Genomic DNA, 25,631 nt, shown 5'->3' with positions numbered 1-25,631 from the left:
CCGCCTCCATTTGAATGACACAAAAGTTGTCTCAAGCTCTCATAGGATCAGCAGTGTTTTATTCTAAATGGTAACTTGGCATCTGACAAATGTACCATGACAACCACTGCTGGGACTTTTGGCTGTTGTCCCAGTGGGAGGGAAAGAAACCATCCTTCTCAGAACTGCAGGTACAAAAAAGGCATTTTTCTATGTTTTTATGTTTTCCAGAAAGGAAACAGGAGGGGAACAAAGCAGGGACAAATAAAATATGTTTTTTAACTGGCAATCAAAATTTTAATGACTTAAAGTAGTGTAGTGGGGGTGGTGTGATGTGGCAGGGGAAATAACATTTCTTGTTTCATTATTATTGCTTTTTTAGCTTTAAAATATAGTTTTAAAGCCATGTATAAGTGGGTTCTGTAATTAATTTGCTCCATGGGTAAATATCCAAATGCACCTAGGTGGAATAAACTTCAGCATAATCCTTCAGTGAATCTGGAGGAAGGTTGTCCATATTGAAGTAGAAATGCCATTTGATTTAGGAGCACTCACTCCAGACAGCTTAAAAAAGGAGATGACAGCAACTATTGCCTGCAGCTTGAAGCTTCTCAGGTGAATCATTGCTCGTTGGTAGGGTGGCACCTCATTGACTGGAAAATCATTCCTGGATGTGTATATGACTAGTGCCTGGTACATCTTGGTGTACTAGACACGTGTCAGAATCCTGATGGTCAGGGTCAGGAACATTTGTGTCCATTAACCCTGGACCTTTCTTGTCTGCTAATCCTTTGTTCTTGTCTTCTTATCCGTCTCTACAGAGATGTTGGCCCAAATGGGTAATCTTAGAATTTTATGGTCGGTGGACACAGGAATAAGCACAGAGGATTTTTCCAAAATGTCTGAACTATTTTGTATCCTCTTACAATTGGAATTGCAAAAAAAAATGAACAGTATTTACTCTGTTTCGGATGAGTGGGGTAAAGGCTGTAAAAGAAAGCTTCAGCGGCGACAGTCTATGAAACCTTTGAAACTAAATGAATAGCTGCAAAGCCAATATCCCACCCTCTGCCCCCTTAAAAATGTTGGCAAGCTTATTTACTTCCATGTTACTTATTAATCTTGTTTATTTCCTTCTCTTTCCCCACCCCATTCCGCAGCTGCTGGGACATGAATGACAACACTGCCTTGTGGTGGGTGATCAAGGGTCCTGTGGTTGGGTCAATCATGGTAAGTAGCACTTGGAGGAGGCTGGCTGCTCCAGATAACAAATTAAATTGAGCACCAAATAAATATGGTTCATGGCACCTAATGAGTTGCTTAGCATACTGGACATTGGTACTTGCTTCTGGGCATTCTAAGTTCCTATCCATACTACAGTGAGAGTGTCAGCAAGGTCTCTGTTGACTGTTGTGGGAATATAAACAGACAGATGTCTACATCAGGTGCAGTGCTTCTCTTTTTAACAATTTGGACAACTATCTAAAACACAGTAATTTTCAGACACATTAATTGTAACTGAACTAATAATACTGGGCATCTCCAAGCACTTGTAATCTTCGTATAGAAAAGTAGATAGAAAATTATAGTAAAAGAGATGTTCAAGCAAACAACATAAAACCTTAAGTTTCCTGTTTTTTTTCTGGCCTTATGAAGCTGACTGGTGGCAACCAAACCTGAATTGAAAGTTATAACTATAGTTATAACAACGTGAACCTATGAGAAAGAAGATGCTCAGGATGAGGTAAAACAAACAAACAAACAAAAAAACAATAAAAAAGATATGAAGAAAAACATTAAAAAAAAAAATAAAGACATTGGAGGTCATCTCATTGTGGAACAGATTCCAGTGAGAGAGATTCAGATTCCAAGTGGAGAGAAAGTAACACAAGTCAGGAGTTTCAAGAAAGGGCTGACAGAAAGTCTCATCTGAAGCCTGGAAAAGTAAATCATGGTCATTGTAATGTCCTTTCTTTTTCCCCCAGATAAACTTTGTGCTTTTTATTGGCATCATTGTGATACTTGTGCAGAAACTCCAGTCACCTGACATTGGAGGCAATGAATCCAGCATTTATTTGTAAGTACAAATGAAGCAGTAATCAGCTGAGATTTCTAATATACACATAGGAAAAAATAAAAAGTAAAAAAGATATTGGAGTTAACTGTTAAAAGAGTCACTCAATCTATTTGGTTGATTTAGGATTTTTTTAAATCCAAAGTTCACCAAAGTGCACTTTAACACTGCCTTTAATCCTTTGTAAAAAGCTAAGGGAAGAAAAAAACAAAACAAACAAACAAATAAACAAAAAAAGCATAAATATTGGATTAAATAATAGTACTTATTATTTACAGATCAGTCAGTCATCTGTAAATTAACATACTGACCAGGCATAAATATTATTACACTCACAGGACAGATTTTAGTGCTTCATATGTTCCATAGGCACAGAGTTGACTGAAAGCAGTGAGATTTGGTGAAAAGATTTCAGGACCTGTAGTCTGAACTCTATTTTAGATCTCCTGAATTTGCTTATGCTCATGTCCATGTTTCTGCTAACACTGAATCTGTTCCAATTAAGCTAAACAATTCCCCACTTAGAACTGGTTAAAAATTAAAAAGAAATCCTGAGAGTTTTCCATTGCAAGTTTTAGAACTGTATTAAAACTTGTTTTAAAGCTCACGTCCTTTTCTTCCGCCTTATTGTAGGATTGAGGTTGGTCATTTGAGGCAGTTTCTGTTCCTACATGGAGTGCTTGCAGCCGTATACAAAATTATTTTGGATAACTAGTGAGTGGGGCAGCACTTCTGGTGTTTTCATGGCTTCTCAGTCTAAACACCACAGACATTTTCCATATAAGTTTTCATGAGCTCGGGCATTTTCCTTAGACATAAGTAATGTATTAAATTCATTCCTCAGATGTCTGAATTAGCACTCAGGAGGAAGCGTAGTGAATATGTTGTCTCCCATATGTAGTTTCCCTGTGGTTTTCATGAAGACATCCCATGTTGTGTGCTGCTGGGAGGTCAAGCGCCAGACATTGAATGTAATTATCACCCAAGATATGCAGGGGTAATACTGATTAAGCACTGGAATATGCTCCCCAGGGAGGTGGTTGAGTCATCATCTCTGAATGTGTTTAAAAGCAGCTTGGATGTGGTGCTCAGGGACACGGTTTAGCAGTGAGCTGTTAGAGTTAGGGTAATGGTTAGGTGGTGGTTGGACTTGATGATCTTTAAGGTCTTTTCCAACCTGAGCAATTCTATGATTCTACGATTAAGACTTGCTGACTGCATGTTTGGTATCTGCTGCACATCATGCACGTATGGAGCAAAGCATGCCGCAAACTCCCGTGATTTGATGAGATGATGAAACATCCTTATCATTCTTGATCAATATGGTGACTGAGTTTTACTGAGATTTTTTTCCTATGTGTATGGTTAGCAACTAAAACCAAGAGAAAAACATCATATTTTCTGTTTCATTCGCTGCCATTATTTTTTCATATTTTTTTGCAGCTTTATAAATGGGTGCGTGTAAATCGATCTTGCATTTATGTATGTGTTATGAAGTGGAGTGTTGTTTATCCAAACAGACCCAACAACAAAGGTGTCACACAGAAATGCAGTGAATAAGTCTATGCAGATATACGCCAGGCATACGTTTTATTTGTGCATGCATCTCTGGAAAGGGAGGAGAAAAGGACAAGGACAGCTCATAGAATGGTTATGTCACCATATTGAAATCTCTGCAGCATTTTAGCCTGTCGTCCTTGAATAAACATTTTCCATGTCCTATTTTGCTGTTCCATATTACTGACTGTTTAAAGCTCATTTTATTGTCACTGAAATATGCAAAATACAGATCGAATATTTCCAGTCCTTTCCCAGTAGGCTGATAAACCCCAAATGAAATGCATGCTCATGGCTGTTTGTTTGAGCCTTATCTCCTCATGCTGATAGGCTGTTTTACGAATACTGCTTTTCTGTTCAAACCTGCCAAGTGAAATGGGAATGTTTCCCCATTCTCATCTTGAAATCACAGGCATTATTTGCATGGAGAAAAAGGCAAACAAGTAGAACTTTGTAGTAAAGTTCTCTTTCCAGCAGTATCTGGCTGAACGCTAGAGGCTTCAACAGAATCACTGTCTCTATAATGAAAAAAATAAGAAAGCACAGTTCAATTTCCCATTCAATTCATCCCATCAAACCAATCTCTTAATCCAGACCGTTATTTCATGGCATATTTAAGTACTTAGTTCACAAGACTGATGAGCTGTGGTTAAGGAATTGTGCTCAGCCCATTTCTGAAGGTGAGAGCACAGAAAAACTATAGTAGTAACTGAAATTTGCTCTGGTGTCTATCTTCCACTTGTTGGAACAGCCTTGTAGACAAGGCTTCCATCACCTTGACTGAGCCCAAGCAACCAGGAAAGTGCTTTTCACTGGATCCACCTTCATGCCCAGCTGTGAAGAATTTAAACCTTCCCCTGTCATTTAATTTACACCGTCAGACCTTGCCCAGGTGGAGGTGAAAGATGCTGAAACAATCCTTTGCTTTTCCTGGCAAGAACAAGAAATTGAAATCGCACACAATGTTTGCAGTGATTATGTGCTCAGCAGAGAAGAACGAGGCACATAACAAAACATTTTGCTGCAGCAGAATCTTTAGATGCTCCGGATTCAAATGATTAGGTTGAAATTTGACCCCTGGCTCCCCACAAATTGCCTATGAATAATCCATGATCAGATTATGAGCAAATGTGACAGTGGTTAGAAGCCTCCCATGTTGTCTATTACACACCTGTAACTCAGGGACTTTGGCTTTCAAAAGCAAAAAAAGAAAAAGACTAAAACAACACATTAATTTGGTTTTTTACTTTGGAGAAGATTAATTTTCTTCTGATATACATGGCCACGTGCTTAGGTTCAGGCCCTCTTAGTGATCATTTTCTATGAGGAAAATCTGGATCCAGATCCATTTTATAAACGCTGTGGTCATAATTCTGCAAATGATTTAAGCGTGTATTTAACTTTACAAGCCTTAGGGATATGTTTAAATCCAAAGATTAATTATATATTGTTACCACTGTGCACTCCTAATTAAAAATTCCCACTACTGAAGTTAGCTGCAAGCTATGACAGGAACACAACAGAAGATCTCACTACCAGGGAACTCATGCTTAATTAATACAGTGTAGCCATCAGAGATGGCAAGCCTTGCTTTAAAAAATAATAGTTTGTGTAATTCACAGTGCTGTAATGAGCCCTTCATTCCCCTAAAAATTTGCTTTCTCTCTAAAAGCCTTCCTGGTGATTATGATTATTACACGCATTAGCCTTTGCCTTTGGGCTGACAAAAACTTGGAAACGTAGCAAATTCCTAATGATCTTCTGCAGCAGTCAAATGCTCTAGCAATTGTAAACTTCCATTTGATATCAGCTTGTATGTTCAGTCATTCCTCAGCAGTCTCATCCAATCCTCCATCACACGCCTTGTTCCCCTCTGAGCTGCCTGCATGCTGCGGAGCCCATTTCAGACTGAACAGCTCGAAACGCGTCCGACTATGGGAGAACTGTCACTCAGTTTTTGTTTTTACTGAATTTTCTTGATATAAACTCCTCGTTATGTTTAAAATGACTGGGGGTTTTGTCAAAAATATGTAAGCAGCTGCAGTAGTACTAAGAAAATAGAACTCACCATTACAATTATTTTTTTTTACTTCAAGAATTCCTTTCCTCCAGCCATGAATTCCAAGCAACGTTCATGTTTTCTCCCAGTAGTCAACATAATGTTTTGGTTTTTTTGCCTTTCAATATTAGAACAGACAGCCATAAAAAAGAACATATCTTTGTATCTTGGACCGTGTTCTGGTTTCAGCTAATCTTGTGTCAGTGCTGAATAATTCCACCAAATTAAGCATCAAAACAAGCAACAGGTTTTTGTCTAAGCGAGAAGGTCTGGTATCCTCAGTTGCTTGAGAAGTAAATAGTGACGCTGTTTGTATTTCTTGTCGAATTAAACAACTATCTTCATAGTCCAAGTGGATTTCTGGTCCCATTTGGTAAATGGGCCGCAAAGAATTTGAATTTATTATAATTACAATCATGTCGTTGTTAATCCTGTAGTACAAGGATCTCGGCTTCATGCCTGTATGTTCAACCCAGGTAGATTTTACATAGTGTGCTTCCACAGAGGAACACATCCTGAATTTTAGCCATATCCAGTTGCATACTTTGTAAGTATTTTGAAGAAGTAGTAAACTATTTAGGGACACTGAAAGCTAAATGCATCAGATGTCAATAAATCCAGTGTGCACTCACATTGGAAATACAGGGACTGGAAACACATAGTCACAACCTTACACAACCTAGCTAGCTTAGCACACGGTGTGTCACATCAGCTCTTGTTGTATGCATGGATATTCAGTCCCTGAACCAGGATTTTAGGAAATAGTTAATAAATGATTCTTCATTGTTTTTCCTGTGAGCCAACAGTGTGCAGTATGGTCTGACAGAATCTGCTTTTGAGCATCCATTTCAATCAAATTGTTATAAAGTACATTCACCTCCCTGAAAGCCATATTCCACTAGAAATGCCTACACAAACTTGAATCCAAGAGCAAATGCATACATCCAAATGCACCCAGCTGCATTGTTGAAACCTTCACCATAGGCAGAAGATCCTCTAATGACATTGGTACCATAAACCCTTGCTGTAATTAAGTAGCTATGCATGATGTAGATGCATGCTGGAATAATCCTTAAGAATAAAAAGGCCCACACATTTCCATCAAGTCTTTGCTTATTTATTCATTTTCAAGTATCAAAGTACATTTGACCGGAAAAAGAAAACTTTTTTTTTTTTTTTTTTTCTTTCTTCTATTTTTGGTCTTGAATAGTATAACCTGGGAGGGGGAAGCTTGTTTCTGCTTTTGCTTTAACAGATTCTTCATCATAAATTTTGTATCACATGTTGAAAACTCAATGAGAAAGAAAATAAATCCCACATATACCTAGCTAATTCAGGTCTACGTCATTCCTCCAATCAGCATCTTGCTGGAAAGAAAGGAGAAACATGGCATATATCATAGGTAGGTATGATTTTCCCTATGGTGCAACCTAGGGGGTTAGGGCAGGAGAAGCAATGTTGTATCACAAATGTTTTGGTAAACAACACTCCTCTGCAGTTCACCTACAAAGTCACTGGACACTCAATGATTCATTCTGCTACTGCTTTGTCTTGCTGCAAGTGCTCAGACTGCCAGCATTAACAGTTATTGACAGGCTCCTCATGGAAAGCAGTCTCACTTCTGACAAGAAAAGGGCAGGTGATTGATGAATGGTATACTTGTTAGCAGGGCAATTTAATTTCTTAATGTCAGGTATTATCAGTTGGGTGCTGGGATGCCCACTAACCCAGTAATGAAGAGGTCTCACATCCCTCTGCTAACCCATATCTACCACAAGAAAATACAATGGGAAACACAAACAGTCATCATTTGGTGTCAGTGCATGATCACCAACAACCTCATTTTCATTCCTAAGAAGTATGAGGAGTGCAGGTCTCTACTACCTGGATTCTTATTACCAACTCATAATGAATTTAGTTAGCATTCTAGAGAAAATGTTCTCCTCCACAACTACTATACTTTTCACTGACATGTCCTACAAAAAACAATTATGCTGGGGGTTATTTTTCATGTGTGTCTGTGTGAGGGGGGAAGTTGTCCTTGGCTTTGTTTGTTAGGCTTTTTTAGAGGATGGGAGTGTTCATTTGTGCCAGATCTTTTCAGGTAGGGATGTGGAAAAAAAGCAACTGAATAAAATCCTTGGGAATCTAAAACCATGTAGGCTACAAATCATAACTAGCAAGAGTATAATTGCACAGGAATTCACTTATTTTCAGGTAAAGTAATTGAAAATTCTGCTCTGGTGGCCTACCTACAGATTGACTGTGGTCTCGAGAAGTATAAAGTCAATCAGCACAGAATATATTGTGTATTAATGCTTCTGTATTGCTCCTGTTGAACAGCTGAGCTCTAACGCATAGAAGTGGCTGCTTAAAATCCACCCAGGTGCCTGTGGCAATAGAGGACCTTAAACATTCATCTTCCCAGCCCCAAGGTTTCCTTTTCACTCAGTGTGCATCTTTTCCATTCTTACCATGCTGATGGGATCAGGCCTAAAAGTATTTCCACCTTGAAAGAGGTTTTATTTCATACATCACTCAGCAGAGGGATGTTCCAGAACAAGTCAGTATTTTTGAAAGGAATTCCATCCATTTCCAGTGATATACAAACATTTTGCTGGAGGTTTGACAGGCTGTCATTTTGAAACCACTGAGCATAAAACTTGTTCCTTGTGGTTACAGGATCACCTGTGATGAACAGAATGTTAAAAAAATGCTCTCCTTTTGCTATTTCAAAACCTTACAAGGGGGGCAGAGTGCAAGTCCACATCCATACAGTGGAAGCTGACAATTATTTATTTTGAAATAGGAGTGGAAAAATAGGACAATTCTGTCTTTAAATACTGTTTGTGCACATTGCTATGAGGTATTTTTGCAGTTACTTTCATGTTTTCACTGCGTATGTGGACAGAGGAAACAACTCTGATTCATCAGTTCACAAGTTAGGTGAATATTTTGAAATCTGCTAAAGTTTTCTGCTTACCATTTGTTAATTAGCAACTCAAAATTGCTGTTTCACTCTATCATGTTTCATGGCAGTCTCAGAAAATGAAGTTCTGTGTTCACAGACTGTGTCCTAAATGAGCAAAACTTTTTTATCCTATCTGTTCCAAGAGGTAGCTAAGAAATGAGTGTTTGCATAATTAAAAAAATTCACAACCAGATGGTCCAGAAGGATTAAGATGTGTAGGTCAGTGAGGGAGAGGACACAGTACTACATTTATTTCAACACTGTGGTACCTAAAATCTTGTAGCTTAACAGCCACAGTTGCTGTGGATTGGCACTCAAGATAACTGAATGCTCAGACCAACATTATGTATGTGTTTGTGCCTTTTGACACATGTAAATATATGCCCTTATCTACACATATATTATTTAAAATGGCAGATATATATATATATCCAAAATAGTTCCAGCATTGCTTTTTATAAGACCACAAATACTTAAGCAATGTGCACAATATAAACCTTCTTACTTTCATAAAGTACAAGACTACACAGATTGAATCTGTTTAGCTTTAGCTATCTATTTAGATTACTAATTAGCAAAATTAAGGTAGGCTTCGTAAAGAAAATGACGTACAGATCTCAAATGTGTTTCTAAAGTTACTGTACTTCACCGAGGTGATTAATGTAATTCTGATCTGCATTGGTAAATTTCAGTTGTCACTGAGGTCAGTGAGAAAAGAGAATGTCCAGCACTGAAGGCAACGTGTCTTCATGAATTGCCATCAAAAAGCAATGTGACTTCATAAAATACCATCAATTTGAGTGCAGTTATGTTCTCTATCAGAGTATTTTATTCTCTAGGGATGATATTCTCAGTTATTCTGGAGATTCAGATCGTTTTCCAAAAATTTCCGAGCTGAGTTGAGGTCCTTTTCAATCCCTGCAGTTCTGTGATTCTGTGACCTAGGAGAATCCAGACAAGACCAAACAAGGCTCTTTTCCCTCTCCCTTCTGCACTGTTCATAACTTTGATAGTTGTTTTGAAGGCACTGTGAGGCTGGAAGGGAGAAACTTGGAATTTTTCTTGTTCCGGATTTGCACCTTTGTTCCTTGGAATTGGCTATTTAGTATAAAGGTGAAGGGGAGAATGGAAGCAACTGGCCGTGCCATGGCTGTTACAAGACTGCAGAGAATGGGGAATAATTCTGACATCTCTGATCCTGAACGTGCTTTCAATTTATGTCAAAGCTTGATGAACAACAGCATCCATGGTTTTCCATTCACTCTTTGCTACCATACACAAAAGGAGTTTGAATTTCCCTCAATGTCTCTGCTTCTCCTTACCATTGATTTCTTGTGTCACTTTAGCAACTAACATGCTTCATATTCTTTGGTTTATGGTTTGTGGCCATATCCTTGCCAGGACGTAGTCCCTTAGTGCCTGAGATATGGAAGGGACAAGAAGAATGGTGCAGGCAGTGAAGAGGGTTTTTTTGTTTGTTTTATTTTGTTTTAATCTGAAAGAGTGAACTTCTCATGAGGCTTCTGTGAGTGATGTTCATAATAGTAATTATGTGGTGGTAACTGGGTTACTGGTTAATTGTACAGAAGAAATTCTTGCCATAGAGAGTATAAGCACTCAAAGGCTCCGGTTACGATGGCTTGTTGTTGAATTCAGCCTTAAAGAAATTGGTTTAAGAAAATGTATTTTACCTATGACTGGGCCAATACAAGGTTGTACATATGTCTTAGATCCTAGTCTTACTATTTGAGCTGCTGTGCACCAGTGTCATTACATTCCAAGCTGTAATTCATCTTACACATGAGATTGTTTAGGTAATCAAAAGTCTGCAAGGCCAGGCCTTTTCAACCAAGGTTTTGTTTTCTTTTTTCGTTAAGGATAGTTAAAGAGATAGGCTGAAACTTGGGTTATTTCCCATAGGAATAGTCGATGGTGAGCAAGGCAGGTGAGGCACTACAATGTCACTGAAGCTGCAGGGTACAAATTACATAAACTCAATGTAGTCACCCTAATGCTGAGCTCTGCCAACTGTCCAGGCTAAGATCTGTCTGCAATGCTTGAATGTCCACTTCTGTCAGTTTGAGACAGAAACCCAATTTGAGACAGAAAGAAATGCATTGCAGATTTTACTTGTTTCCTTGGTTTAAAGACAACAAGGCATAAGCTAATCACATTCCCAGATATTTAGTGGCTGGATGTGGCATGCAGTCATAATTTAAAAATGCAAACCTAAATTCAAGACAGATTACTTAAGTATCTTGTTTGGTGTGGTGCATTCCTCTCAATAAACATGCTGTTCTACTGATGTTAGTGCATGTCCATCCAAATTGTTCCATCATGCATGACATTAGACTAGGTTCCAGAGCCAGTGAGTTTGTGGAAATATGGTCTGCAGAATTAAAATAGAAGAAGGATCAGAGCTTGTAACTTTGAAGTTACAGATTATTTAAAGTCTATTTTTGATGAAAATATTCTATCCTTTAGTACCAAGATTCTTCTATAGAGCACACTTAAACATTAAGCTTTATCTCTTCACTTTCTGAGCTCTGTGCATGACAATTACTTTTCCATCCCTGTATGACCACCTATAGGTGTTAGCAAAGTCAAGAACGAGCAGGGTAGAGTAGATTTTTGGCACTCTTTGACCACTACATTTCATCTTCAAGATTCAGTTCTGGGCAAAAGTCAGAATTATTGACCAAGAAGTTCGAGTTTCAATTCCTTATTGTTTAACATCTCTTTTCAACTGCATCTCTGGTCTGCAATCAGTAATCCAGCCTCATTCTCTGGAGAGGTGACAGTGGTTTCCTCACAGACGTTCCATTTCCATGTCATTTTTTTTGGTTGTAATTGCCATACTGGCTTTCAGTTACAATGATTGTATCTACTTTCGGTGGAACTTTTTTCTCCACATTTTCTGTATGTATGGGAGTTTTGAAATCCATTGAACAATCTTCTGAGAATTCCTGCAGGGCTCAGTTTTCATCTTGAAGCTCATTGCCTTTGAAAGTACATAGAACCAAAAAACAAAAATCTTCTTTATGTTCCTCCAAATCACTGGGGAAAAAAAAAGAAAAATCTACTGAGCTGTTTAAGACACCCTCCTCAGAACAGAAAAGAAAGAGGAAACTGACTTCCCTGATGTTAAACAAATGGAAGATCCCTCAAAGAGCAAGAGACCAAGAAGCCAGGTTAAAAAAAAAAATAAGAAAAACTCTACATCCATTATGGTCAACTGATTTATCTGGACAGAGTGCAAATGAGATGTAATACTTTGCCTTTTTTATCCAGACTTGTTTCCAGATAGTTCCCATGAGTCAGAAGATGATCCTAGAGTATCTCAGATCCCTTAGAGATGTCAAGAATTAGTTTTTCAGTTTAATCGTTTCAGCAATAAGTAGATCCATATGTAAATAGGTCTTCAAAACATGACTGGACTTGGACTTTTGGACTTGTTTTCAATTGTAGAGCTTGATTCAGAGCAGTCAGTAGAAATCTACCCAGTTCATTAAGAAAGCCACTGATTACAACTCCTTTTGTTATAGACAAGATGTTTAAATTAGGCCTGACAAATCGGGCTTTATAGTCTGTTTCTCACCATGGACTGCAAATTGAGCACAGGATGACAAAGTTAGGTGCAGATATCTATAATGTAAGCTTCAAAAGTTAGATGAGATGAGACAGTGTTACAGAAAAGCACCAGTGCTATTCATTCTGTGTCTGGATGAGGGTGGTGGATGAGTCCACTTGCCTGCTGTGCCTCTGCTGCAAGGTGGAATTGCACAGCCTTTGTTTTCTGCCCACATCCAATCTGTAAATTCAGGATTTCTCTAAAGGTAGCTTTTGTGTTTTGGACTCACTGCAAAAATTCCTTAGCTATCAAGTAGCAATTGAAAAAAAATTGAAGAAAATATTAAGCATGAGTATTAGATGGCAGGGTTGCTTTTTTTTTGTATCGTTTTGTTTTTCTATTTTCTCTACCATACAAAATTTCTACTTTAGTTTTGTACTGCATTTTGAGTACTTTATTTCACTGATTCGTTTCTGCATTCCTTTCCTACTACTACACCTTGTGTTTTTTTCATTTTCAATGCCCAGGGTGCTAATCCTATCTGTAGTGAGGTTATGTAGAAGTATTTGAGCAGGGTGCAGAAAGGTTTTTAGTGAGACACAGTTTTAATTTCTATGTTTATTCTATTTTCCCAAGGGCTTTACCTTCAGCATATTCAGAGAAAAGCCACAAACTGCCATTCCCCGTGTTTTATTAATGACCTAAACCCAGAACCCTGATTTTTCATTATGTAGCAACAAAGCCTTGGTTTAAATGAACAATTGTTCCTCTGAATCAGCATTCTCATGTTAGCTCTCTTAAGCACCCCTGAGAAACCTGCAAAGCCTTGACTGAATTGCAACAGCCTCAAATTTGTATACGGTCTCATCTCCATTAACAGCAGCAGGGTGTTCAGTCTGACAAGATGGTCTTCAGCCACATCATGCATCACTCATTTCATCCTGGGAATGTTTAACATTTTCTTTCCCCTTCCACCCTAGCACCCTCCCTCTTCCTCCCAGATGCAGCTGCAGTCCATGCACAGGACACATGCGGTGAGACTCAGCTTGTTTGCCTTTAGCTGTCTAAAGTCTCGTATTTAATCTGAGCAGTCTAGTTGTTGTCTATGGTCAAAATGGGAGACCAGGGCACCTCCATAAGACAATGCATCCTGTATGTCTTAGACACCTCTGTTGCGTAGGTCAACCTGACCTCTGGAACTGCTCAATTCTTTCTGTGATTGAGTGAGATAAAGGAGATGGTTCAAATCCTTCTTAGTCACATGTAGTTAGATGTGACCAGTTCCATTATGTCTATGCCTACAGAGATCTGAGAATCCTGCCCTAATTTGTCTAATGTTTTGATTTCCGTAGTCTCATGTATATTAATTTTTCTCTTATTTTGCTAATTTTTTTCTCCTTTCTGTTTCCTGACTCCTCTGTCTCTTCCCTCTTTTTTCCCTTTCTTTCCATCAGTGTTTCAACTTTGCTTAAAAATAAAGAAATAATAGAACAATTAAAAGTGGGGGGAAAAAAAAGAGGAAAACTTCTGTCAGTTCTGCATTCTCAAGATTTTGGGTGATTTTTTAATCTCGGTCGATGTGGAGATGATTCAAAACGAGTTAGATAAGAATTAGAAAGCAATACTAACAGCCTGCTAAAATACTAGTGTTTTCCTAAACAGGTAGTTTTCCATTATGAGCCCACATGTGAATTTAACCTCATTGGCAGTAGAGTAATAGTTATTTACAGAATCAAGTCTCATTTTTTGGTAATTGCATCAGAAAAACAAATGCTGTCAAGGTAGTTATACTCACTGTGATGAAAATCAAACCTTGCCATGTAAAACAGGGCATAATCAATAAAGGAACAGGTCTTAATCAATGGAGATTTTTTTGTTCCAGATTACCTCTGCAACTTAAGAATGTCATTGAAGAAAACATTCCACCACAGCACCCCATGACTGAGATTTTTAGAAATGATTGTTGATTTCAGGCAGTTCCTTTTCAAGTTATGTACTGTAAAACACCTCCATGAGCTTTAGCTCTCAGCACATGCTGAGAAGCTCTCAGGTGGTCACAGTTGTTTTGATAAAATGTGTTTCAGATGAGGTGATCCAAAAATGAGACAAAAATCCATTGTTGCTTTTGAAAGTCTCAGCCATAGCGAAGAGAAACTTTCTCTGAAATATCATCCCCACTTTCAATCAGTCTTAAATATCAATTAATGCACGGCTTGGTAAAAGATAGCAGAACTGCAGAACTTTATCACAGACGTGATTCTGTAGAAGGAACAGTCTTTTTTGTATTTACTTTTTCAACTTTATCCAATAAAAGAGATTCTTTCAGCAGATTGAAACACAATTATTTTTTTCTGTCTGCTGAATCTTTGTGTTCCACAATACTGTACTTTTTTTTTTTCCACCTCTTAAGCTATGATATCTAATAATAATGTCAGTTGTTGATTGCTCCAAAGGAAAAGCAAAACCAAATCAAAAAAAATCTCCATTAAATGGAAATTACTTAGAAGTGTTGACAGTGGACCGAAGCTTAAATTGTTTTCAATTTGTTTTATTTCACGGTTCAACTTATAAAGTGCTTTTTCCATCTATGTCTGAGTGAACACAAATCTTAGAGCATGCATATTAGCAGAGCAGCAAAAACAGAGTTTGGTTTATCTGAATAAAGACAGATGCTTGCCTTGTAGGCAGAGTATCTGTTGTAATCAATGGAGATTTAGTCAGGGCAGTTATTGGACCTTGTCCATCCCATTCTAAAGTGAACATCCAGAATAAGGCAGACATATCCTGACCAACAAGTGTGTACTTCTCTCTTGGCTACGTGTGATGATTCTCCCTTTGATGATTCTCCATGGAACAAGAATGTCGAGCTCACCTAGACCTCCGACCTTCCTTGAGGTGAATTCCACCAAAGCAGCCATAGATTGAGAACAAAACAAGCAAGAATAATGCCCCTGTAAATGTCAATAACAAATTCCTGTTTTCAATTCTCATTTGGTCTGTCTTAACAGCTGGGAAATATCTTTCCCTCACATCCTTCACAGTGTTTTCCCATGTTGTTCCAAGATTACCCTTCTTAGCAGCTGAGTCAGATTAGCTTCTGTCTGGCTAATTTTAAATGTAAACATTCCATACTCCATAGTAGCCTTTTCTAGAGCGCAGCATGCTAGGATCATAGTCCTGGTCCATACTGTGTGAGCCTGCTGCTTTTATCACCCCAACTCTCTTAGAGTGTGAGACAAAAATAAGAGGTACCTCTGAATCAGCAGTGAGACAGTTTGCATCCTGAGCTCATACGTCAAGAAAGCTGGGCAAAGAAGTGCTGTGATGCCCTCAGCTAAGTGTCTTAAAAAGAGATTCATACCACCATGAGTACCTATGCGTGAAAATGAAGAGCAGCTGATCTAACTTCACCTTAGATTAGTTTCCATCCTACAAGTTTATGTTATATTTTAATGTTCTCCACAAGCGTGCAGTCAACTTTCATTTAATATATTGTTCTGTTACCCTCTGTACACTACTGGACAGCAAAGGCCATGTGTATTTTGGACATGTAACACTGCCCGCCTGCCTCCAGGTTGTTCCATCTTTGATTTGTCTGTGAGTCAGCGCATCTCAGTTGCCAGTGCATTTTATTTTCACATTGATTTGTTTCTTTTTCGCTTTGTCGAGCAGCTGGTTTGTGCTGTAATTCCATCCTGTCGTGTCCGCTTTCCATCTTTGTGATTTGTCTCATGAAATATGTTGAAAGTGACCTACCTTGGCCTGTTCACAATATGCTGAAAAAAATGCTAATCTTGTCATATTTAGCAGCTGCGTTCAGAAATGCTACTGTAAGCCTAAGAGGGCTAACCAGCACTCTTGCAAGATGTCAGAACTATCAACCATTACCCTGTAAGTGTACTCAATCCTGTGACATTACTGTGTTTGTATGACGCATGTTGCAAGTAAATGATTTGATATGAGCAGAGTGGTAGTAACTGGAGAGCAAGCACTCCTTTGGTTCTTGTTGCATGTAGAATTTTTTGTTACACTGTGCTTTTGCTGATGCACCATGATCAAGGATTTTAAGGCTTTTTTTTTTTTTTTTTTTTTTTTTAATTTTGTGATGATCTCTGATGCTTCTTATGGATAGTGCCTGTATAGAAACTATTAATAGTTGCTCTTTATTATACAGGAAAATGTTGATCTCTGGTCATACTGAGAGGAAATGTTTCACCCAAAGTTTTCTAGACAACGTGGGTAGAGCAGGATTGATTGAATCAGACTCTCACCTGGAAAACAGCTTATTTTTGTGGAATGGAGTGAGGCTTTGACAGTATACACCCAGAAATGAAGATAAACTATGGTTAACTGAATATTAACTTAATACACTAACTTGACATGCAGTGTCTAGTCAGAGGTCATTGCAGAGATTTGCCTAAGGAGGGTAAGGCAGCCATAAAAGTGAAAAAATGCATTAGTTTGGAGGCAAGAATTAATCACTTTCTCACTGTGCATCTTACTCTCTGTTACTTGTGCCAGAAGCCCACAGGACTCATTTAGATGAGATGGGTACCTTCCAGAAATCTCTTACATTGTGTGCTTTGCGATGGATGTCCTCCTGAATTCTACTGCAGGCTTATGAATGCAGAGCAGCAACTCAGGGATCTCCTGCTGCAGTGATCCACAAGGACAGCATTTCTCTGAAGAACAGAATTTGCTGACATCTTTAAGGAAAAAGATATATTTGATAACTTGTAGCTGCTTAATTTTATTAGTCTACCCACTAACAAAGCCCATTCTAAGCATGAAAGTGGGCATTTGCTGTTTATGATTTTCCACCTCCTCAAGATAGTTAAGAAATGGATCAGTGAAGATGATGAAAAGATTCGGTCAACGATCTGATAGTGTGCGAAAGCGAAGAAAAGAAGTAAGAACTAACAGACAAGCAGTCAGCAGGTGCATTTTCTTCAGGGAGAGAAGCTTGAATCTAACAGAAGCAGTGCTAAAAATAGGATGTACATTCAGGAGGAGATACTTTTAAATATAAATTTCATCACTTAATCTGCATAACGATGCAATTTTAAGCTTCATGTTGGGCCTTTGCAGGGCAACAAACTTCATGTGAAGAAGGACTGACAACTCTCTGAGGTGGAATTCTCTACCTGATGAACAGCAGGAGGAGTTCAGCCTATACAGAAGGCCAGAAAAAACTCTCTGCCCTTCTCATAAACACAATTAAATCATCTTTTTCATAGCCCAAAATGAAAATTTCCATAACCCTCCACTACTTTTCAAGCCCTTGGGCTGAAGATGTGATTTATTCATGGAAGAATTAAGTCACGATCAATATGTTTAGATGTTTCCTGAGATATTAAAAAGTCAGGTAGATGTAATTAAGCTTCCAGATGGGACACATATCTATCAGGGAGGATACGAAAGTTCTTGAAAGTCACTTTAACCGATCTTATCATTCTTTAGATAAAGTAGATACTCTGGTTTATTAAACAGGAGATCTCCTAAGCATAATACAAACAATGGCATCCTGTATCTTCATGTTTTGTTCTTTATCTTTCTATTTGAAACACTCTTGCTAGAAATTTTGTATGTATTCATCACCGAGTTAGCACCAAAGTTATAGAACTCTTCTAATTTAAATATTACAAGTCAACGTATCACAATTCATGTCACAAACTCAGTCTAGATCCCCTTTATAGTGAGTGGAGAAATATAGGGTGGGATATTTTAAGGCCTTGAGATAATTCATCCATACAGATAGGTGCCTGTTCCTCTTTACTGACAGTAAGGGGAAAGCAAGTGTAGAATTAATTTACCTAAAAATATTAAATAACTTTAATAGATACATTCTGATAAATAGATGCATTCAATATATATCAGTGGAATTTACAGCAGGAGTTGATACTTAAAGAGACATCTGTAACAGACAAGAACTATGCCTTGGAAGTGCATTATTCCTCCGCATAGGCCTTAAAGACATTACATTAATAATTTAAACATGGAGATCAATTTTGTGTGCGTCCAAAACTTTCTGTCACAAACCTTGTACAACATGACCACCACAAGCCTTCATTTCACCACTCCAAAAGCTTATGTTTGGCCAAATTAATTCCACTGAAGGCATAGCACTTAAACCAGACAGTTCTTACTTCCCAAATAGCATAAGTACATAGTCCTTCTTCAGAGTCTGTGGTTTTAAAGATATTTTACTTCTTTTGACAGTCTGTGACTGCTTCAATGTTTTGAAGTCAAAATTAGCCCAGTGGAAGCACCTCCAGTCCCAGTAGAAGTGGCACAAGACACAGATTCAGTGTGATGGGAATATCTGGAGAGTTTGCTCTGAGCTGTACTTTTCTCCATCTCAGTGATGGAAACAAGACTAAAACCACAGATCTCCTCACACAATCACTTCTGGAGCTACAGGTCCCCTTGGTGTAGAAGACTCGTATTTTCTCATAGCTGCCTTCATTCATGCTAGATAGCATCCTACATATCCAAACCAGATTTTCTTACAGTTGTATCTACAGCTGTGAATTTGAGATATACATTTGTTGTGTCACATTCATAGAGGCTGGAAGAAGCTATTCAGACTCATTGGTGCCTGTTTCCTTTTGTGCAGTGTCTCAAAGTATTTATTTTGTTCATCTGAGGCATAGTTACTGCATTCATATGGATCTCAGTAACAGTAATTACTACATTCATTTAGATCATAACATCATAACTAAGTCTTCTAAAATAGGGCTTTAAAATGTGGAGTAGGAACAATCTACAACACTTAGTAGAAGTCACTGGCAATTCTAGTCTACAATCCAATAAGAAATGAGTTCTCACTTCCAATTTCCAGTTCATTCCTAGTTGTGTCCTGTGTAACATCCATAGACTCTTCCGCAGTCCTCTGAAAAAGTGTGGACTGGTAATGGCAGACTAAATGCATGGGTCCTCCAGAGACAGGTCAAAGTTAGATGACCTTTCTGTTTTCTCTTTCTTTTACTATAAAGATACCTTTTTGTACCATTGCCTGTGACTTTTTGGACTACTGTTCTATTGGAATGTACTTTTCATACTATTGGAGAGAGTCTAATTCGTAAGATGCTCTTTAGGGTGGATGAAAAAATAGAGCGCCCACCTCAACAAAAGTTGCAATATACCTTTTTTTAATTATTATTTTCTTTAATAAGTAACTATGAAACATTCCTCAGCCTACTGGAGTGTAAACAAAGCTTTTTCCACACCTCTGGTGAACACAACTCTTCCAAACGTTTCCCTTTAAACCCCGATAAGTGATTATTGTCCTCACCACTTTCAGTCTATCCCCCAGGCTCCTTCCTTGTCTGAAAGAATACAGGAAGAGGATGCCAGTCAGGAGGATGCCATCCTCCTGTTGCACTCCTGAGAATTTTGTTGTATCTTTAACATCCTCATTTCACCATTGTATGTAAATTTACTCATCTCACAGCGGTTGCTTTAATTCTGTTTTCTTTCTAATGCTCTTCGAAAAACACAGTTCAGCAGCAGCAGCAGCACAGCCTCCAGTAACATCTCAGTTTTTTCTTGTTATTAAAGTCTTCTTTTCCTTTTGATGAACCACAGAATCACAGAATGATGGATCTTAATCATCTGCAAATTTCAGGTTGTGCTACTTCTTACATTTTATGTATTTTCTTCATGACTTCTGTGACGCTGTTGAAGACTACATCGGAAACAAGTTGATGATGACATTGTATTTCAAGATCCTACAAACTAATTCTATGACTAATCTGAGAATTAATGCCATAAAACTGACTATAGAAAGAGCTTTCCTCTGCATCTTTCCCAAAATGAGCCCCCTATGGCTGCAGAGAGAGAAGCCTTACTAACTCACAGTAATATTGTGACATTTGAATCGAAGCATCATTTATCCTTTTATTGTTGTAATTAATTCTGAACTGAAAGTGTAATAGACTTTGAAAAAGAATGCTTATTTATTCAGTTTACTACCTCCATTCTATTTCTTTGTGTTCCATTACTACTTTAAGACGCTGTTATATTCTTTACATTCTTTATGGAGATGGCATTCTATAATCTTTTTCACAGTGTTAGCCTTCCTTTTCATTAATCTGATTGCACGTTCATGGAGTGTGAGGTCTGGAAGGGACCTTGAAAGGTTTTTCAGTCTGTTGCTCTGGTTTACTCCCGTGTAACATATTTCAGAGGGCAACAAAGATGGAGACTCTGTATGTCAACTCACTTCAATGTTTTCTTTTTTCTCTTGTTAAAAAGCTTTTGGCCAACGTCTAATGTGATAATGTGTGAGAACTGTGCTCTCCTGTTTATGGGGTCTTTCACCCAGACTTGACATTTGGTCTGCATCTGACTGAGGCATCATTAGTGTTTAGTGCCATCTTGATGCAAGGTCTGCTATATGCTTTTTGTCATCAGTGCCCAAAATATGACTGAGGGACACTGGCAATGAACTGATGTCCCATTTCTAGTATTGGGTGTAACAGGAGACGTTATCAGAATTCTTGGAGATATTCTCTTCATAAGAAAAGTGCATAATTTTTAGGATATTTTAAAGCATGTAATGATCCAATTCAAATCAGTCTGCAATATACTTCGTACATGTAAGCAAATGGAATATTTGAATTTGAAAATAGTGTGGAGCACTTCTGAGGGCCTTTCTGGCTTCTTAAGATTTCCTTGTCCTCCATAAAGCTCCTTAACTACCTTGAAGAAAATCAATACTATTTTTCCCCCAGACAAACCCTCCAATGGAATTATGCAATTTCGTGAGTGGTTTATTATTGTTTTGTGGTAGTAGTTTGAATCCTGTACCAAGATTAATTTCTTCATGAAGAAAGAAATCCCTGCTTACAATAATACAAATCAAAATAACAGTAGAGAGTATAACACATTACTAATTTACTGTAATTGTACCAGTACAAGGAAGTGGGAGCAAACTACAGTGTGTGTGAAATCACTATTAGGGAACAAATGGGAATGCTGAATATTTGTTTGTATAATTATACGGCGTATTTATTTCCCGAAAGGGAAGCGATGAAATAGTTTCTGTGTTTTCTGCTTTAATTAAAGCTCAAGCTGTTCATTACAAGGCTGCATTAAAGTTCTTTCACTCTGTTGTAACAGGAGATTGGCTCGCTCTACACTACTGCTTATCCCCTTGTTTGGAATTCACTACACGGTGTTTGCTTTTTCTCCGGAAAATGTCAGTAAGCGGGAGAGACTAGTGTTTGAATTGGGACTGGGATCTTTCCAGGTGATTATACAGTGAATTCTGCTTTTGTTAAAAAAGATCTGTCTGTTCATTACTCTGGCTTTGGATGCATAGTTCTCAGACTGCCTGTTTATGCACTTACATGTATGCTTCGTTTTGTTTGTTTATTAAACTCCAGCTGTTATCCAGTATTTCCTGAAGGGTTTGAATTAGTTTTTCTTTTCTCTCCCATTTACCTAGGGTTTTGTTGTTGCTGTTCTCTATTGTTTCTTGAACGGGGAGGTAAGACTTTTAATATTTAACCTCCGTCATCCCACCATCTCTATTTCCATCCCCATCCCATTTCCTTGTGGGACTAACTGTTGTTCTAATCCTTTCTTGTAAATCACCATCTACATATTCTTTCATATCTTGGTATGAATTTCACAGTGCCTCGGCAAAAGAAGGAGGATGCATGATGTCTTTATCAAACCAAAACATTGGCCTTGCCAGGCTCAGATTAATGCTTCCTAATGGAGGCAATTACTTTGTTAAGTGGCTTGTTTCCCAGGAGTCCTGCAGTCAACAGAAACGCCTTGAAAGAGAAACTCAGGTCTTAGCTGCGCTGACTCTCTCTACAGATGCTTGTGTCTTCTGATTAACTACACAAATATCCATAAATGAGGAGGTTCCTAACTTAGTCATCTTAGTTAAATGGTTAATGCTAAGAGAAATTAATCCTGGCCAATCTGACCATGCAATAAGCCACTTAGACCTCTTCTCACAAAAAAATGAAGATTGAGCACTTTGTGTCACCTGACAAACTCTTTTATCACATCTACAAGTAAAGGTTTATGTAGTTTTTGTATACAGTCTTTCTTTATTGACCAACTTCACAAAGTTATCAATTTGCCCATACTGAAAGGAAGTATTTGTCCCTGAAACCAAAAGTCTAATGCTGTTTTTCGTTGTTCTGCTATTCACAAGATACACTTCTTATATAATCATAGAATATCCTGTCTTGGAAGGGACACACAAGGATCATCCAGTCCATTGTGTGGCTCCCCACAGAACTACATGAAAAATAAACCATATGTTTGAGAGTATTGTCCAAACACTTCTTGAACTCCATCAGGCTTGGTGCTATTTGGAAAATGAGATCACTATTATTTTTAGTAATGAAGTAGTGATGAAGGCTTAGGAAACCTTAAAGTTCTAGAATGGCATTCAGGAGTGATTAAATGTAGAAGTATTCAACAACTAACTTTGGGGTAACAGCTGTGTGCTCTCTTTGTAATCTACATAGAGAAAAAACAACTTCTAGAAGACTCTCTGTCTTGTTCCATAGTGGTATTTAAATCAGATTAAACTAATAGTCTTCCAGGGATGTGTGTTTATCTATAAATTGACTAGTTCCTTGCTTAAACTTCTAACATCTGACCATCTAAATGAAAAAAAAGAAAAAGAAAAAAGATAAATCAACCTCCAGACACTCTATCTTGCCTTCATTCCATGGAGTTCCACTAGCTGATATTGTCTATTTTCATTCTGTAGTACTATAAAGCACTACAGCTGTAGAAGATAACTGGGAGTGCTGCTTGTCATGGCTTCTCACATTACATATTCCCTTCTCATGGTGTTTGCTGTACTCTGAAAAACTTGACTAAGAAGAATCTGCCATGATGAGTGGAGATATGAAAACCTGTTGTTTTTTTTTTTTTTTTCTGCATATTACAGGCCAACACTATGTCTTTATCTTCCTATAGGGCCAAAGAGTTAAGTTTAGGACAATATTACATACTATATTGAACTACAGTTTAAAGTATGTTTGTGAAGAGTTCTCCATCTTTGCATTTCTGAAAGCCTGAAACTGTTTCTTGTTGAATCCGTGTTTGTGTGCATGTATTTGTGTATATTTGTGCCAGTTCTAATTAGACCTAATTTCTGATTCACCTGTTCTGATTTGCAAATTGAAATTATCCTGACTTTGTTTATTGAACTAAATGAATGAGGCAAATCTTTTCTCCATTAGTGGAAATAGACTTCCTACTCAATTCTGCCTAAAAGGGAATACGTACTGTTCATCCAGTCTTTGTTTCACGGATTCAGATTTATTGTGCAGTCCAGCAGGAACAAAACCACCTTCTGTTTTTCTATTTAGGAGGACTGGGATCAATTATTCTACCAATTTCATTGCAGTAGATATTCCATGTTTATTCTGATACAGTGTGTAATAACTGGTCTCTAGCTCAGTGGGATTCTAACTTCTTTATCCAAGAGATTCCTTCTCAGATGAAAACAACAATCTTCTCGAGTTCAGCAAACATATGTATAGTTTATCTTTGCTCATGGGCATAGTCAGGAAGACCATGAAAGGACTTGTATATGTGCACTGTTCGTGGCTCCATGTAGCTCAGAAGGTGTGCTCTGAATCACGTGTTCCTACAGTTCCTCTGGTGGCTGCATTCATATTCCATCAGCTGGCAGTACTGGATATCTGTCTCTTCTGCCTAAACCTGTTCTTTCGTGTATTATCTCTCATGAACGCTCAAAGAATACCCAGAAGGTCTGGTCTTAAACTAACCTTGACATAAGAACATTTCAAAGATTCTGCATGGTGCGTCAATGTTCTTTTAACCTCTGTGGTTTATTCTTTTTTGTCCTTTTGGTTTGGTTTGGAGAAGTGGTACTTAACCAAACTAACCCAGATAGATACTTCCATAATGTATCTAATCTATTCCTATCTATACAATAACTACGAAAAAAAAAGAAAATTAAAAGTACTAGAAGGAGAATATAAGTTTTCCAGTTGGATTTTTCCTCCTTGCAGTTAGTGCCCATACTGTTAAAGCACTTGTGCAGCACATTGGAATGTGCTGATCCATTATAACAACTGTATTAGTCTACAAAAATCTAGCAATTTCTGCTAAAGGGAAAAAGAAGTTTTGATACACAAGCTCATTGAAGGCTGGAAAAAAATGTTAGGAGGATATCTCCACATTTGTCAGTTCTTACGTTATTTCCTTCTTAAATATGCTATAGGATACTGTTGGAAGTGAGTTACCAAATGAATAAATGTTGGCCCAAGCCAGTACAATCTTTCTTGTGTTAAGTCCTTATTATCTTCTGTACTACGTACATGTGTTCACCTAGAAAGATCACCAGGAAATCAGTGATAAATGAAAAGCAGAAAGATTATCAAAGTGTTTATTAATTTTTTGTTCTTATTTTTATTAATTTTCTAACTGGATATCTGAACACAAATTACTGTGTATGATTTATGGTGCACATTAAAAAAAACTCCAGGGAAAGGAATATTTCATAGATGTACATGGACCCAAGAGCTATTATCTAGTTAGAGTTGAACTGAACACAGCAGGCAAAGTTTTCGGTAGACATGCATCTGTTAACTGCAGGTGAGAGACCTTTCTGGACAGGTTATTTGATTACTGTCCATCACCTTTGGCTCTTTGTTACGTGCTCGCCGCTGGCCACTGATGAAAATGAGATAATTTTTTTCAGAAAGCTAACTCAAAAACCATGTTTGGGTTAGTACCAAGCACATCTTCTAAGCACCTATGGGCTGATCCCAAGTTAACTGAAGTCAGAAACTCAGAACCCAGGGTGCTTTCCCCACGTCATGCCTGGCACTCTTTCAGACTTGCAGAAATCACTGTAGGTTTCTCTGAAGTAAGGAGTTTAATAATAGCCTTCAAAATTGCTCTTTTTTTTTCTTTTTTTTTTCTGAACTTGATAACTTGTCAGCATGTCCTCGAGCGGCTAAGTACATAAAAAATGACCTTTTGAAGTTTCTCCCTAAAGGTGCAATCAGAAATAAAGAGAAAATGGAGGAGCTGGAAAGTCAACCGGTATTTTGCTGTGGATTTCAAACATCGTCATCCTTCTCTAGCGAGCAGCGGAGTGAACGGGGGGACACAACTCTCCATTCTGAGCAAGAGCAGCTCTCAGATTCGGATGTCCAGCATAAATGCGGAGAATCTAGCGACATGAGCAGCTAAGGAAAACAAATCAATCAACAAGCAAACCAAAAACCATCACTTTAAAAAGAAAACAAAAAAAAAACCAACATCATTTTGGTGGTGGTGTAGGCTTCCTTCCCTTCCCTTCCCTTCCCTTCCCTTCCCTTCCCTTCCCTTCCCTTCCCTTCCCTTCCCTTCCCTTCCCTTCCCTTCCCTTCCCTTCCCTTCCCTTCCCTTCCCTTCCCTTCCT

General features: G+C 38.0%; 1 protein-coding gene across 6 annotated transcripts in view; it reads left to right on the top strand.

Moving 5' to 3' along the window:
• ADCYAP1R1 (ADCYAP receptor type I) overlaps nucleotides 1-25,580 on the top strand; it is a 129,309-nt gene extending 103,729 nt beyond the window's left edge. For 2 of the 6 annotated variants that reach the window (XM_042817035.1, XM_042817036.1), the window contains exons 12-17: nucleotides 1,140-1,209; nucleotides 1,965-2,056; nucleotides 16,019-16,102; nucleotides 21,335-21,464; nucleotides 21,663-21,704; nucleotides 25,211-25,580. In XM_042817035.1, the coding sequence (XP_042672969.1) occupies nucleotides 1,140-1,209; nucleotides 1,965-2,056; nucleotides 16,019-16,102; nucleotides 21,335-21,464; nucleotides 21,663-21,704; nucleotides 25,211-25,420 (628 nt within the window). In that variant the 3' untranslated portion in view covers nucleotides 25,421-25,580. The remainder of the gene's footprint in view (nucleotides 1-1,139; nucleotides 1,210-1,964; nucleotides 2,057-16,018; nucleotides 16,103-21,334; nucleotides 21,465-21,662; nucleotides 21,705-25,210) is intronic. The other 4 variants (XM_042817037.1, XM_042817039.1, XM_042817038.1 and 1 more) reach the window with 4 other exon arrangements.
• The last annotated feature ends 51 nt before the right edge of the window (nucleotides 25,581-25,631 follow it).

Source organism: Centrocercus urophasianus, unplaced genomic scaffold, assembly GCF_019232065.1.
Source record: "Centrocercus urophasianus isolate 14NV4802_14NV808 unplaced genomic scaffold, USGS_Curo_1.0 seq_16, whole genome shotgun sequence".
Classification (NCBI taxonomy): Eukaryota; Metazoa; Chordata; class Aves; order Galliformes; family Phasianidae; genus Centrocercus; species Centrocercus urophasianus.
The sequence above is the reverse complement of the archived record's forward strand: the minus strand, read 5'-3'. Positions and strand labels throughout refer to the sequence as shown.